Below are 11469 nucleotides of genomic sequence, written 5' to 3'. Positions count from 1 at the left end.
TGAGAAAGAGAGATGCAGATACGAACCCTCTCTGGCTTCTCACCAGAAAAACTTATTTAATTCCAAAGGTCTCTGCAGATCACAGTTTAAAAGTCAGAGACCTAAGCAAACACACACTTTAACGATTCTCCTCTTACCTGAACACAATTCAGAGCGGACAAGTTCAACTGCCACCATGGTGAGTGGATTTTAGTATCAATCTGAAATTCTGGTTACAGATGTTATTTGCAGCTGTTTTTCTGTGCTGATGGAATAAGGTAAAGCGGTAGTAATGGAGGTAAAGACATTTTATGTTAATTTTTTTAATATTTTCTACTGAATAAAAGTGATATCATTGGGTTTGTATCATTTTGTGGCATGGACCTCAAGTTGTGGGTTATCAAAATGGGAGCAATTTAAAGAATGGCTTCATATCAGATGAATTGTATATTCAACAAAAAATATCTTTACACACTGTACCTACCCAAAGTGTTTGCCTGATTTTTGACAAATGCTTGCTAGGATACATACTGTATGTGGATGCTGATATCAAATGGTAAATCGTTGTTCCTTTTTTCCCTGTGAAGAAATATTTGGCTCTGGCTTTGCTGTTTTGTGCTTTGGCGTCGCTATCAGATGCTTCATGTTACACTAAGGCCTTACAACCAGGTAAAAGAAGAGAATGAATGTGAACATACTCACAGAATATTTATAGTAAATACAAAGCTGTTTTAAAATGTGTAAAACGTTTCCTTTGCACAAATAGGCATGACCCATTGTCAGGACGACAGTGATCATACCTGGCATCCAATTGGATCTTCTTGGAGAAACAGTGAATGTTTGGACTGTAGCTGCACTGGATGTTGCACTGCGTAAGTACACGTGCCAAATTATTTCAAATTTTTAATTGGATAGCATTTACAGTGGGGCAAAAAAGTATTTAGTCAGCCACCAATTGTGCAAGTTCTCCCACTTAAAAAGATGAGAGAGGCCTGTAATTTTCATCCTAGGTACACTTCAACTATGAGAGACAGAATGGGAGGAAAAAATCCAGGAAATCACATTGTAGGATTTTTAATGAATTAATTGGTAAATTCCTCAGTAAAATAAAATGTGGTCACCTACAAACAAACAAGATTTCTGGCTCTCACAGACCTGTAACTTCTTCTTTAAGAGCCTCCTCTGTCCTCCACTTGTTAACTGTATTAATGGCACCTGTTTGAACTCGTTATCAATATAAAAGACACCTGTCCACAACCTCAAACAGTCACACTCCAAACTCCACTATGGCCAAGACCAAAGAGCTGTCAAAGGACACCAGGAACAAAATTGTAGACCTGCACCAGGCTGGGAAGACTGCATCTGCAATAGGTAAGCAGCTTGGTGTGAAGAAATCAACTGTGGGAGCAATTATTAGAAAATGGAAGACATACAAGACCACTGATAATCTCCCTCGATCTGGGGCTCCAGGCAAGATCTCACCCCGTGGGGTCAAAATGATCACAAGAACGGTGAGCAAAAATCCCAGAACCACACGGGGGGACCGAGTCAATGACCTGCAGAGAGCTGGGACCAAAGTAACAAAGGCTACCAACAGTAACACACTACGCCACCAGGGACTCAAATCCTGCAGTGCCAGACGTGTCCCCCTGCTTAAGCCAGTACATGTCCAGGCCCGTCTGAAGTTTGCTAGAGAGCATTTAGATGATCCAGAAGAGGACTGGGAGAAGGTCATATGGTCAGATGAAACCAAAATAGAACTTTTTGGTAAACACTTTTTGGCCTCATCTTTTTAAGTGGGAGAACTTGCACAATTGGTGGCTGACTAAATACTTTTTAGCCCCACTGTATATTTGACTTTTGTAGTTACATATTCCACTGTTGACTGTGTCTTTGCAGGTTTACAACCCCCACACGGTTTCCTTCAGACTGTGTGTCAGTGTTCGACTCTGCGGCTTGTGAATTCATTGTGCACAAGAGGAACGACCCGACTCAACTGTGTCCAATTTATGGCGGAGTAGGGAAGTGAGGCAGTGGTGTAAAAGTCTGATGTGATTTCTTAGGGGGAGGAGGGAGAGACATGCAGATGTAATCCCTCTCTGGCTTCTCAACAGAACTCACTGCCTGTTTTTGTTTGTTGTAAAGACGACCAAGAATAAAACTAATAAAAGCGAATAAAAGAATAATTTCCATATTGTCTGTTTTTGCACATTCTAAATGTATTCTGAATTATAACCTTTACTCTGTATGTTCCAGTATTTATTTGCTGGGTTCAAACAAACACTAAGACCGGTAGCTTCTTCGAACAATGACCATCCTCCTCTTATTTGGTTTCAAAGGTCCCTGCACACACATTATAAAAGTCAACAGCATTCAAAACACAGTTTAGTTTCTAACATCTCTCCTGAACACTATTCAAACGGGACAAGTTTGACTGGTGAGTTGATTTCAGAGTACAATTCTGTTTGTTGGTAGCTGTTTTTGTGGGTTAAAGGTTCAAATATAATCATGGAGGTTAAGGTAGTTGTTATGAAATGTGATGTTTACGAGTAAAAAAAGTGATAAATAGATATTAATGAATCATTTTATGGTATAAATGCCATGTCATTGTTGTCAAAATGACTAAAGTTTATATAATGAATCATATCAAGTGAATGTATCATATCTATTAAACAAATATCTACTGTGTCCAAGTTATGGCGCAGTGGTGCAAAAGTGTGTTAATTGGGGAGAGCACAGAGAGACATTATGTAATTCCTCTCTGGCCAACAGAACCATGCCTAGAAAGTTCATGTCCTTATTGGCAGGGATGAGAAAGAGAGATGCAGATACGAACCCTCTCTGGCTTCTCACCAGAAAAACTTATTTAATTCCAAAGGTCTCTGCAGATCACAGTTTAAAAGTCAGAGACCTAAGCAAACACACACTTTAACGATTCTCCTCTTACCTGAACACAATTCAGAGCGGACAAGTTCAACTGCCACCATGGTGAGTGGATTTTAGTATCAATCTGAAATTCTGGTTACAGATGTTATTTGCAGCTGTTTTTCTGTGCTGATGGAATAAGGTAAAGCGGTAGTAATGGAGGTAAAGACATTTTATGTTAATTTTTTAATATTTTCTACTGAATAAAAGTGATATCATTGGGTTTGTATCATTTTGTGGCATGGACCTCAAGTTGTGGGTTATCAAAATGGGAGCAATTTAAAGAATGGCTTCATATCAGATGAATTGTATATTCAACAAAAAATATCTTTACACACTGTACCTACCCAAAGTGTTTGCCTGATTTTTGACAAATGCTTGCTAGGATACATACTGTATGTGGATGCTGATATCAAATGGTAAATCGTTGTTCCTTTTTTCCCTGTGAAGAAATATTTGGCTCTGGCTTTGCTGTTTTGTGCTTTGGCGTCGCTATCAGATGCTTCATGTTACACTAAGGCCTTACAACCAGGTAAAAGAAGAGAATGAATGTGAACATACTCACAGAATATTTATAGTAAATACAAAGCTGTTTTAAAATGTGTAAAACGTTTCCTTTGCACAAATAGGCATGACCCATTGTCAGGACGACAGTGATCATACCTGGCATCCAATTGGATCTTCTTGGAGAAACAGTGAATGTTTGGACTGTAGCTGCACTGGATGTTGCACTGCGTAAGTACACGTGCCAAATTATTTCAAATTTTTAATTGGATAGCATTTACAGTGGGGCAAAAAAGTATTTAGTCAGCCACCAATTGTGCAAGTTCTCCCACTTAAAAAGATGAGAGAGGCCTGTAATTTTCATCCTAGGTACACTTCAACTATGAGAGACAGAATGGGAGGAAAAAATCCAGGAAATCACATTGTAGGATTTTTAATGAATTAATTGGTAAATTCCTCAGTAAAATAAAATGTGGTCACCTACAAACAAACAAGATTTCTGGCTCTCACAGACCTGTAACTTCTTCTTTAAGAGCCTCCTCTGTCCTCCACTTGTTAACTGTATTAATGGCACCTGTTTGAACTCGTTATCAATATAAAAGACACCTGTCCACAACCTCAAACAGTCACACTCCAAACTCCACTATGGCCAAGACCAAAGAGCTGTCAAAGGACACCAGGAACAAAATTGTAGACCTGCACCAGGCTGGGAAGACTGCATCTGCAATAGGTAAGCAGCTTGGTGTGAAGAAATCAACTGTGGGAGCAATTATTAGAAAATGGAAGACATACAAGACCACTGATAATCTCCCTCGATCTGGGGCTCCAGGCAAGATCTCACCCCGTGGGGTCAAAATGATCACAAGAACGGTGAGCAAAAATCCCAGAACCACACGGGGGGACCGAGTCAATGACCTGCAGAGAGCTGGGACCAAAGTAACAAAGGCTACCAACAGTAACACACTACGCCACCAGGGACTCAAATCCTGCAGTGCCAGACGTGTCCCCCTGCTTAAGCCAGTACATGTCCAGGCCCGTCTGAAGTTTGCTAGAGAGCATTTAGATGATCCAGAAGAGGACTGGGAGAAGGTCATATGGTCAGATGAAACCAAAATAGAACTTTTTGGTAAACACTTTTTGGCCTCATCTTTTTAAGTGGGAGAACTTGCACAATTGGTGGCTGACTAAATACTTTTTAGCCCCACTGTATATTTGACTTTTGTAGTTACATATTCCACTGTTGACTGTGTCTTTGCAGGTTTACAACCCCCACACGGTTTCCTTCAGACTGTGTGTCAGTGTTCGACTCTGCGGCTTGTGAATTCATTGTGCACAAGAGGAACGACCCGACTCAACTGTGTCCAATTTATGGCGGAGTAGGGAAGTGAGGCAGTGGTGTAAAAGTCTGATGTGATTTCTTAGGGGGAGGAGGGAGAGACATGCAGATGTAATCCCTCTCTGGCTTCTCAACAGAACTCACTGCCTGTTTTTGTTTGTTGTAAAGACGACCAAGAATAAAACTAATAAAAGCGAATAAAAGAATAATTTCCATATTGTCTGTTTTTGCACATTCTAAATGTATTCTGAATTATAACCTTTACTCTGTATGTTCCAGTATTTATTTGCTGGGTTCAAACAAACACTAAGACCGGTAGCTTCTTCGAACAATGACCATCCTCCTCTTATTTGGTTTCAAAGGTCCCTGCACACACATTATAAAAGTCAACAGCATTCAAAACACAGTTTAGTTTCTAACATCTCTCCTGAACACTATTCAAACGGGACAAGTTTGACTGGTGAGTTGATTTCAGAGTACAATTCTGTTTGTTGGTAGCTGTTTTTGTGGGTTAAAGGTTCAAATATAATCATGGAGGTTAAGGTAGTTGTTATGAAATGTGATGTTTACGAGTAAAAAAAGTGATAAATAGATATTAATGAATCATTTTATGGTATAAATGCCATGTCATTGTTGTCAAAATGACTAAAGTTTATATAATGAATCATATCAAGTGAATGTATCATATCTATTAAACAAATATCTACTGTGTCCAAGTTATGGCGCAGTGGTGCAAAAGTGTGTTAATTGGGGAGAGCACAGAGAGACATTATGTAATTCCTCTCTGGCCAACAGAACCATGCCTAGAAAGTTCATGTCCTTATTGGCAGGGATGAGAAAGAGAGATGCAGATACGAACCCTCTCTGGCTTCTCACCAGAAAAACTTATTTAATTCCAAAGGTCTCTGCAGATCACAGTTTAAAAGTCAGAGACCTAAGCAAACACACACTTTAACGATTCTCCTCTTACCTGAACACAATTCAGAGCGGACAAGTTCAACTGCCACCATGGTGAGTGGATTTTAGTATCAATCTGAAATTCTGGTTACAGATGTTATTTGCAGCTGTTTTTCTGTGCTGATGGAATAAGGTAAAGCGGTAGTAATGGAGGTAAAGACATTTTATGTTAATTTTTTTAATATTTTCTACTGAATAAAAGTGATATCATTGGGTTTGTATCATTTTGTGGCATGGACCTCAAGTTGTGGGTTATCAAAATGGGAGCAATTTAAAGAATGGCTTCATATCAGATGAATTGTATATTCAACAAAAAATATCTTTACACACTGTACCTACCCAAAGTGTTTGCCTGATTTTTGACAAATGCTTGCTAGGATACATACTGTATGTGGATGCTGATATCAAATGGTAAATCGTTGTTCCTTTTTTCCCTGTGAAGAAATATTTGGCTCTGGCTTTGCTGTTTTGTGCTTTGGCGTCGCTATCAGATGCTCAATGTCAAACTAAGGCCTTACAACCAAGTAAAAGAAGAGAAAAACACACACTCACAGAATATTTATAGTAAATACAAAACTGTTTTAAAATGTGTAAAACGTTTCCTTTCCACAAATAGACATGACCCATTGTCAGGACGACAGTGATCATACCTGGCATCCAGTTGGATCTTTATGGAGAAACAGTGAATGTTTGGACTGTAGTTGCACTGGATGTTGCCAAGCGTAAGTGAACAGATCACAACATAACAATAATGTTTTTTATTCAGTTTTCATTTATCTCTGTTCTTATATTCTTCCCTTAACGGTGTGTTTGCTGTGTAATTTCAGGTACATAACCCCCACAGAGGTCCCTGAAGACTGTGTGGCAGTTCTGGACACACAGGCTTGTGAATACATAGTGCACACAAAGGGAAACTCAAATGGACTGTGCGAAGGAGTGAAGATATGGAAAATGTCTGCCGTCTAAAAACGACTATCCGCGACCCCTCTGCTGGGCCATGATGTTCGTCCTTTGATTGGCTAGAGAGTACTGGAAGTTATGCTTGTTAAAGGCAGCTTAAACAAAACTACATTAAATAAAATATTATATTGGAGAGCTTTAAAAGAACGAATAGTGTCATGTCACACAGAAACATTAACACAAACATTTTTAGTTGACAATGGAATTTATATAGTTGTTCATAAATTCGATACAACTTCTGCATGCCATGCTGACTTGCGTTTAGAATATCGTTTTGCATCGTTTTCGACTGTGACAGTCTAAAATGTGCTATTTGTATTCTTGGAATAAGAAATGATTGATTTGTGCACATATTCAATATTTACCAGTACTTGTTTCCTGCACAATTTCAAATGTATTGAGAAGAAACACCACTTCCAAGAAGAACTATCAGCTTGTAATGAGTATATAAAAAGCAGCATCATGTAGGTGTAACAGATCATCATGGAGATCATATTTATTTGTTATCTTTTTAGTTCTTTTTTTTAATGTACATATGTGCCAAATTTCAACATTTAAATCTTGTGTGTCCAGAAACAGTTTTTATTTGAACTGACTCAAACTTGTTCCTGCAGATAAATGTCATCAGCAGGGGCGGAGCAGCAGCCAATAGGATCTCCCTAGTGATGTCACCCTAAGGGACAAATCACTGTAATCACATACATCACACATTAAAGAAGAGTTAAAGGGTGTTTGTGAGTTAAGAGAGATAAGATAGACCTTTACACAAGGATAATAAGGATAAAATAAGAGTAAACATGTAAGTGTGAATACAAATATCATAAAACAAAGGTAAAACACTGATCAGCTGAATGTACAAATATACAGATATGAGTTAAGATTGTATACATATATATATATATATATATATATATATATATACATATATATATACGTATATGTCTCAGTACTGTACGATACCAGTCACCTCTGTGGAAACATTGGTATAACTGCCTTTTTTAATTTATATTTGAGTGTTTTTAAAATGGACCTAGAGTCTCTTCAAATAAAACTGATGATGATGATGATAATAGAATGGAGGAGGGATGAAACCCTCTGTAATAGGCACACAGTGAAAGTTGTTCTCTGCTTTGAACCCATCCCAGTACCAGGAGTCCAGTACTAGGAGCAGAGGGCAGCTATTGTACAGCGCCCAGGGAGCAATGGGAGTGAGGGGGAGGGGGATGTCCGGAGGGCAGGAGGTGAACTAGGACCTCTCTAAGTAGCAGTCCACACTCCATATTTAGATCTGGTCGGGGACTTGAACCGGCGCCCCTACAGCTCCCAGTCCAAGCCTCTACTGACTGAGCCACTGATGATGATACATGTATATGTGCAGGTGCAAGTGAAAGTCATATGTACACAATGCAAATCGTGTTAAGATAGTATTTTACAATAAGATAGTGAAGGTAGTATTTAGTGCAGTGTACACAGTATTCAGGTTCACTGCGATTGTATTTAATGATGTGGTGGTTGAAAAGCAGCCCCCTCTCACCACCAGGCGGCAGGACCAGCCAGCATATTCTGGTGTATTGTCTTCATCAGTCTCTTCCTCTTCAGATAGAGGGAGGGTTACATATGAAGAGAGGTTTGCAAAGACTCAGGACCTCTCTGTTGCACTGTCTTGTGATTAACGAAAAGCAGCAAGCGTGTGAGGTGGTGGAGCTCCTCTCATCTTTGAGCACGCTGAGTGGTGAGAGGGTCCCAACACCAGCAGAGACCCACAACACTCATGATTTCTGTCTCCCCTCCACTTCATTCTCTCACTTCAACTCATTGCTCAACTTTGGATTACTGCCTCTTTCCATACTGAAGACACCTGTGGAGGATTAAGAGAAGAATCTCAAAGGAGGATTCACTTTGCAACTTCCTTACATTCACTTGTTTTGGTTTTAGGAGTTCTTCCTCAGCTGGAATAATGCCTTCATGGTGGAGTAGCACCTCCTGGTTGGCAGTGTTGTGTGGTGCTGCGCTGGTTGTTCTTACTGCCGCTAGTGCTGGACCGAACCAGGACCGGAGGCAGGACGGGCCGTCTTCATGCTATGGAAGCTTTGATCTCTACTTTGTTTTGGACAAGTGAGTTCACGGTCACGCTTTACCTGAGTTGCTTAAGAGGGGAAGGATGGATGGGATGGTTTCAGTGCCATTTACGTTAAGGTCTATGACACACAGCAGTTAATATAGCAGGTTGAATAGGAAGCGTTGTGTTTTGTTTTCCTGCATGTATTTAACCATTGAGTATAACTTGAATATTCCACTCACCTGTTTTCGCTTGTTGCTTAAAAAAGGCACTTAATGCATAAAGTACATTTGCATTATTCTTGTCGTAGTTCCGGTGCTTCTCGCATCATGGTGACAACAACATATGACATAATGTCATTACTGTTGGTTACGCCCCCTGGTGCCATATTTCATGCGGGAATATGGATGAAAGGACTGAGGATGCATTGCTTTACCTTGATATGCATTTCTGCTTGGCATGTGTCTCTTTGATTAGTGTTCCCCATTCCTCAGTATCCTGCAGGCTGCAGCTGTTTTGGTGTTCATTCTCATTAACACACATTTACCATGTGGGCTTTATTTATCCACAAATGCTCGCCAGTAAATGCATCTTTTTATCTCCTCATCTTCTTTGAGTCCTCTGTGTATCCACAGTGAGGGACAGGATGTTTGCCTCCCATCCAAGTTGGATACATTTGTCTTTATTTAGAAACGTCCATGTTTATCTTACCTGTTTTTTGGTAATCACTGAGTTTAATTTAGCTGTGCATCATGGCCACCTCATCAAAACTACCAGAGTGAACATAAACGGGATCATATTCATGACATGTTGATGATAAGTCTCACTTAATGTGGTATTGTTTTGCAGTTATTAGATGATAAATATAATGTATTCGGGTTTAAAACGGCTCGCTGCACCCTCACTGCGAGGGGGACCCAAGTTCCCATCAGCAAAAACACGTGGGTTTGCTATCCTGGCTCCAAAATGGTGGAATGGGCTCCCCGTCGAAATCAGGACAGCAGAAGGCTACACATCTTCCGGCGCAGACTCAAAACTCATCTCTTTCGACTCCACTTCGAGCAATAGAATTACTAACAAAGCACATATATACACTGAACAAAAATATAAACGCAACACTTTTGTTTTTGCTCCCATTTTTCACGAGATGAACTCAAAGATCTAAAACATTTTCAAAATACAAAATAACCATTTCTCTCAAATATTGTTCACAAATCTGAAACAATCTGTGATAGTGAGCACTTCTCCTTTGCCGAGATAATCCATCCCACCTCACAGGTGTGGCATATCAAGATGCTGATTAGACAGCATGATTATTGCACAGGTGTGCCTTAGGCTGGCCACAATAAAAGGCCACTCTGAAATGTTCAGTTTTATCACACAGCACAATGCCACAGATGTCGCAAGTTTTGAGGGAGCGTGCAATTGGCATGCTGACAGCAGGAATGTCCACCAGAGCTGTTGCCCGTGAATTGAATGTTCATTTCTCTACCATAAGCCGTCTCCTAAGGCGTTTCAGATAATTTGGCAGTACATCCAACCGGCCTCACAACCGCAGACCACGTGTAACCACACCAGCCCAGGACCTCCACATCCAGCATGTTCACCTCCAAGATCATCTGAGACCAGCCACTCGGACAGCTGCTGCAACAATCGGTTTGCATAACCAAAGAATGTCTGCACAAACTGTCAGAAACCGTCTCAGGGAAGCTCATCTGCATGCTCGTCGTCCTCATCGGGGTCTCCACCTGACTCCGGTTCGTCGTCGTAACCGACTTGAGTGGGCAAATGCTCACATTCGATGGCGTCTGGCACGTTGGAGAGGTGTTCTCTTCACGGTTTTCGCTGTACAGGGCAGATGGCAGACAGCGTGTGTGGCGTCGTGTGGGCGAGTGGTTTTTTGAAGTCAATGTTGTGAATCGAGTGGCCCATGGTGGTGGTGGGGTTATGGTATGGGCAGGCGTATGTTATGGACGACGAACACAGGTGCATTTTATTGATGGCATTGTGAATGCACAGAGATACCGTGACGAGATCCTGAGGCCCATTGTTGTGCCATTCATCCACGACCATCACCTCATGTTGCAGCATGATAATGCACGGCCCCATGTTGCAAGGATCTGTACACAATTCCTGGAGGCTGAAAACATCCCAGTTCTTGCATGGCCAGCATACTCACCGGACATGTCACCCATTGAGCATGTCTGGGATGCTCTGGATCGGCGTATACGACAGCGTGTTCCAGTTCCTGCCAATATCCAGCAACTTCGCACAGCCATTGAAGAGGAGTGGACCAACATTCCACAGGCCACAATCAACAACCTGATCAACTCTATGCGAAGGAGATGTGTTGCACTGCGTGAGGCAAATGGTGGTCACACCAGATACTGACTGGTTTTCGGACCCCCCCAATAAAGCAAAACTGCACGTTTCGAGTGGCCTTTTATTGTGGCCAGCCTAAGGCACACCTGTGCAATAATCATGCTGTCTAATCAGCATCTTGATATGCCACACCTGTGAGGTGGGATGGATTATCTCGGCAAAGGAGAGGTGCTCACTATCACAGATTTTTTCAGATTTGTGAACACTATTTGAGAGAAATGGTTATTTTGTATTTTGAAAATGTTTTAGATCTTTGAGTTCATCTCATGAAAAATGGGAGCAAAAACAAAAGTGTTGCATTTATATTTTTGTTCAGTGTACTAACAAAGGACTTATCTAAAGCTTATCTAAAGCCAGTTGAGTAGCA

The 11469-nt window shown here is 40.8% G+C and overlaps 4 protein-coding genes across 5 annotated transcripts in view; all 4 read left to right on the top strand.

Moving 5' to 3' along the window:
* The first annotated feature begins 253 nt into the window (after positions 1-253).
* LOC117452785 (beta-microseminoprotein-like) lies at positions 254-2165 on the top strand. The gene is made up of 4 exons (XM_034091548.2): positions 254-277; positions 567-648; positions 746-851; positions 1879-2165. Exons 1-4 carry the CDS (start codon positions 272-274, stop codon positions 2006-2008), a joined length of 324 nt encoding a protein of 107 aa, XP_033947439.1. The 5' UTR covers positions 254-271; the 3' UTR covers positions 2009-2165.
* Positions 2166-3042: 877 nt separating this feature from the next.
* On the top strand, positions 3043-4953 carry LOC117452786 (beta-microseminoprotein-like). The gene is made up of 4 exons (XM_034091552.1): positions 3043-3066; positions 3355-3436; positions 3534-3639; positions 4667-4953. The coding sequence occupies exons 1-4, from the start codon at positions 3061-3063 to the stop codon at positions 4794-4796; spliced, it is 324 nt and encodes a 107-aa protein (XP_033947443.1). The 5' UTR covers positions 3043-3060; the 3' UTR covers positions 4797-4953.
* A 100-nt stretch (positions 4954-5053) lies between these two features.
* Positions 5054-7142, top strand: LOC117452783 (beta-microseminoprotein-like). Of its 2 annotated transcripts, XM_034091545.1 has the most exons (5): positions 5054-5204; positions 5796-5854; positions 6144-6225; positions 6318-6423; positions 6529-7142. In XM_034091545.1, exons 2-5 carry the CDS (start codon positions 5849-5851, stop codon positions 6665-6667), a joined length of 333 nt encoding a protein of 110 aa, XP_033947436.1. In that variant the 5' UTR covers positions 5054-5204; positions 5796-5848; the 3' UTR covers positions 6668-7142. The 2 variants fall into 2 exon arrangements, with proteins under 2 accessions (XP_033947436.1, XP_033947437.1); XM_034091546.2 differs by having other exon boundaries at positions 5054-5854.
* A 1101-nt stretch (positions 7143-8243) lies between these two features.
* Positions 8244-11469, top strand: part of LOC117453067 (anthrax toxin receptor 1-like) — a 38691-nt gene continuing 35465 nt past the window's right edge. The window contains 1 exon segment of the mRNA XM_034091924.1: positions 8244-8776. Within this exon segment, the coding sequence (XP_033947815.1) occupies positions 8619-8776 (158 nt within the window). The 5' untranslated portion in view covers positions 8244-8618.

The sequence above is a fragment of the Pseudochaenichthys georgianus genome, chromosome 9 (genome assembly GCF_902827115.2).
Source record: "Pseudochaenichthys georgianus chromosome 9, fPseGeo1.2, whole genome shotgun sequence".
Taxonomy (NCBI): Eukaryota; Metazoa; Chordata; class Actinopteri; order Perciformes; family Channichthyidae; genus Pseudochaenichthys; species Pseudochaenichthys georgianus.
Note: the sequence above shows the minus strand (reverse complement) of the source record. Positions and strands in the feature narration are given on the sequence as shown.

Coding starts and splice junctions, on each gene's coding strand:
- LOC117452786 (XM_034091552.1), top strand. Junction 3,437..3,533: donor CACTAAGGCCTTACAACCAG/GTAAAAGAAGAG, acceptor TTGCACAAATAG/GCATGACCCATTGTCAGGAC. Junction 3,640..4,666: donor TGCACTGGATGTTGCACTGC/GTAAGTACACGT, acceptor GTGTCTTTGCAG/GTTTACAACCCCCACACGGT.
- LOC117452783 (XM_034091545.1), top strand. Junction 6,226..6,317: donor AACTAAGGCCTTACAACCAA/GTAAAAGAAGAG, acceptor TTCCACAAATAG/ACATGACCCATTGTCAGGAC. Junction 6,424..6,528: donor TGCACTGGATGTTGCCAAGC/GTAAGTGAACAG, acceptor GTGTAATTTCAG/GTACATAACCCCCACAGAGG.
- LOC117452785 (XM_034091548.2), top strand. Junction 649..745: donor CACTAAGGCCTTACAACCAG/GTAAAAGAAGAG, acceptor TTGCACAAATAG/GCATGACCCATTGTCAGGAC. Junction 852..1,878: donor TGCACTGGATGTTGCACTGC/GTAAGTACACGT, acceptor GTGTCTTTGCAG/GTTTACAACCCCCACACGGT.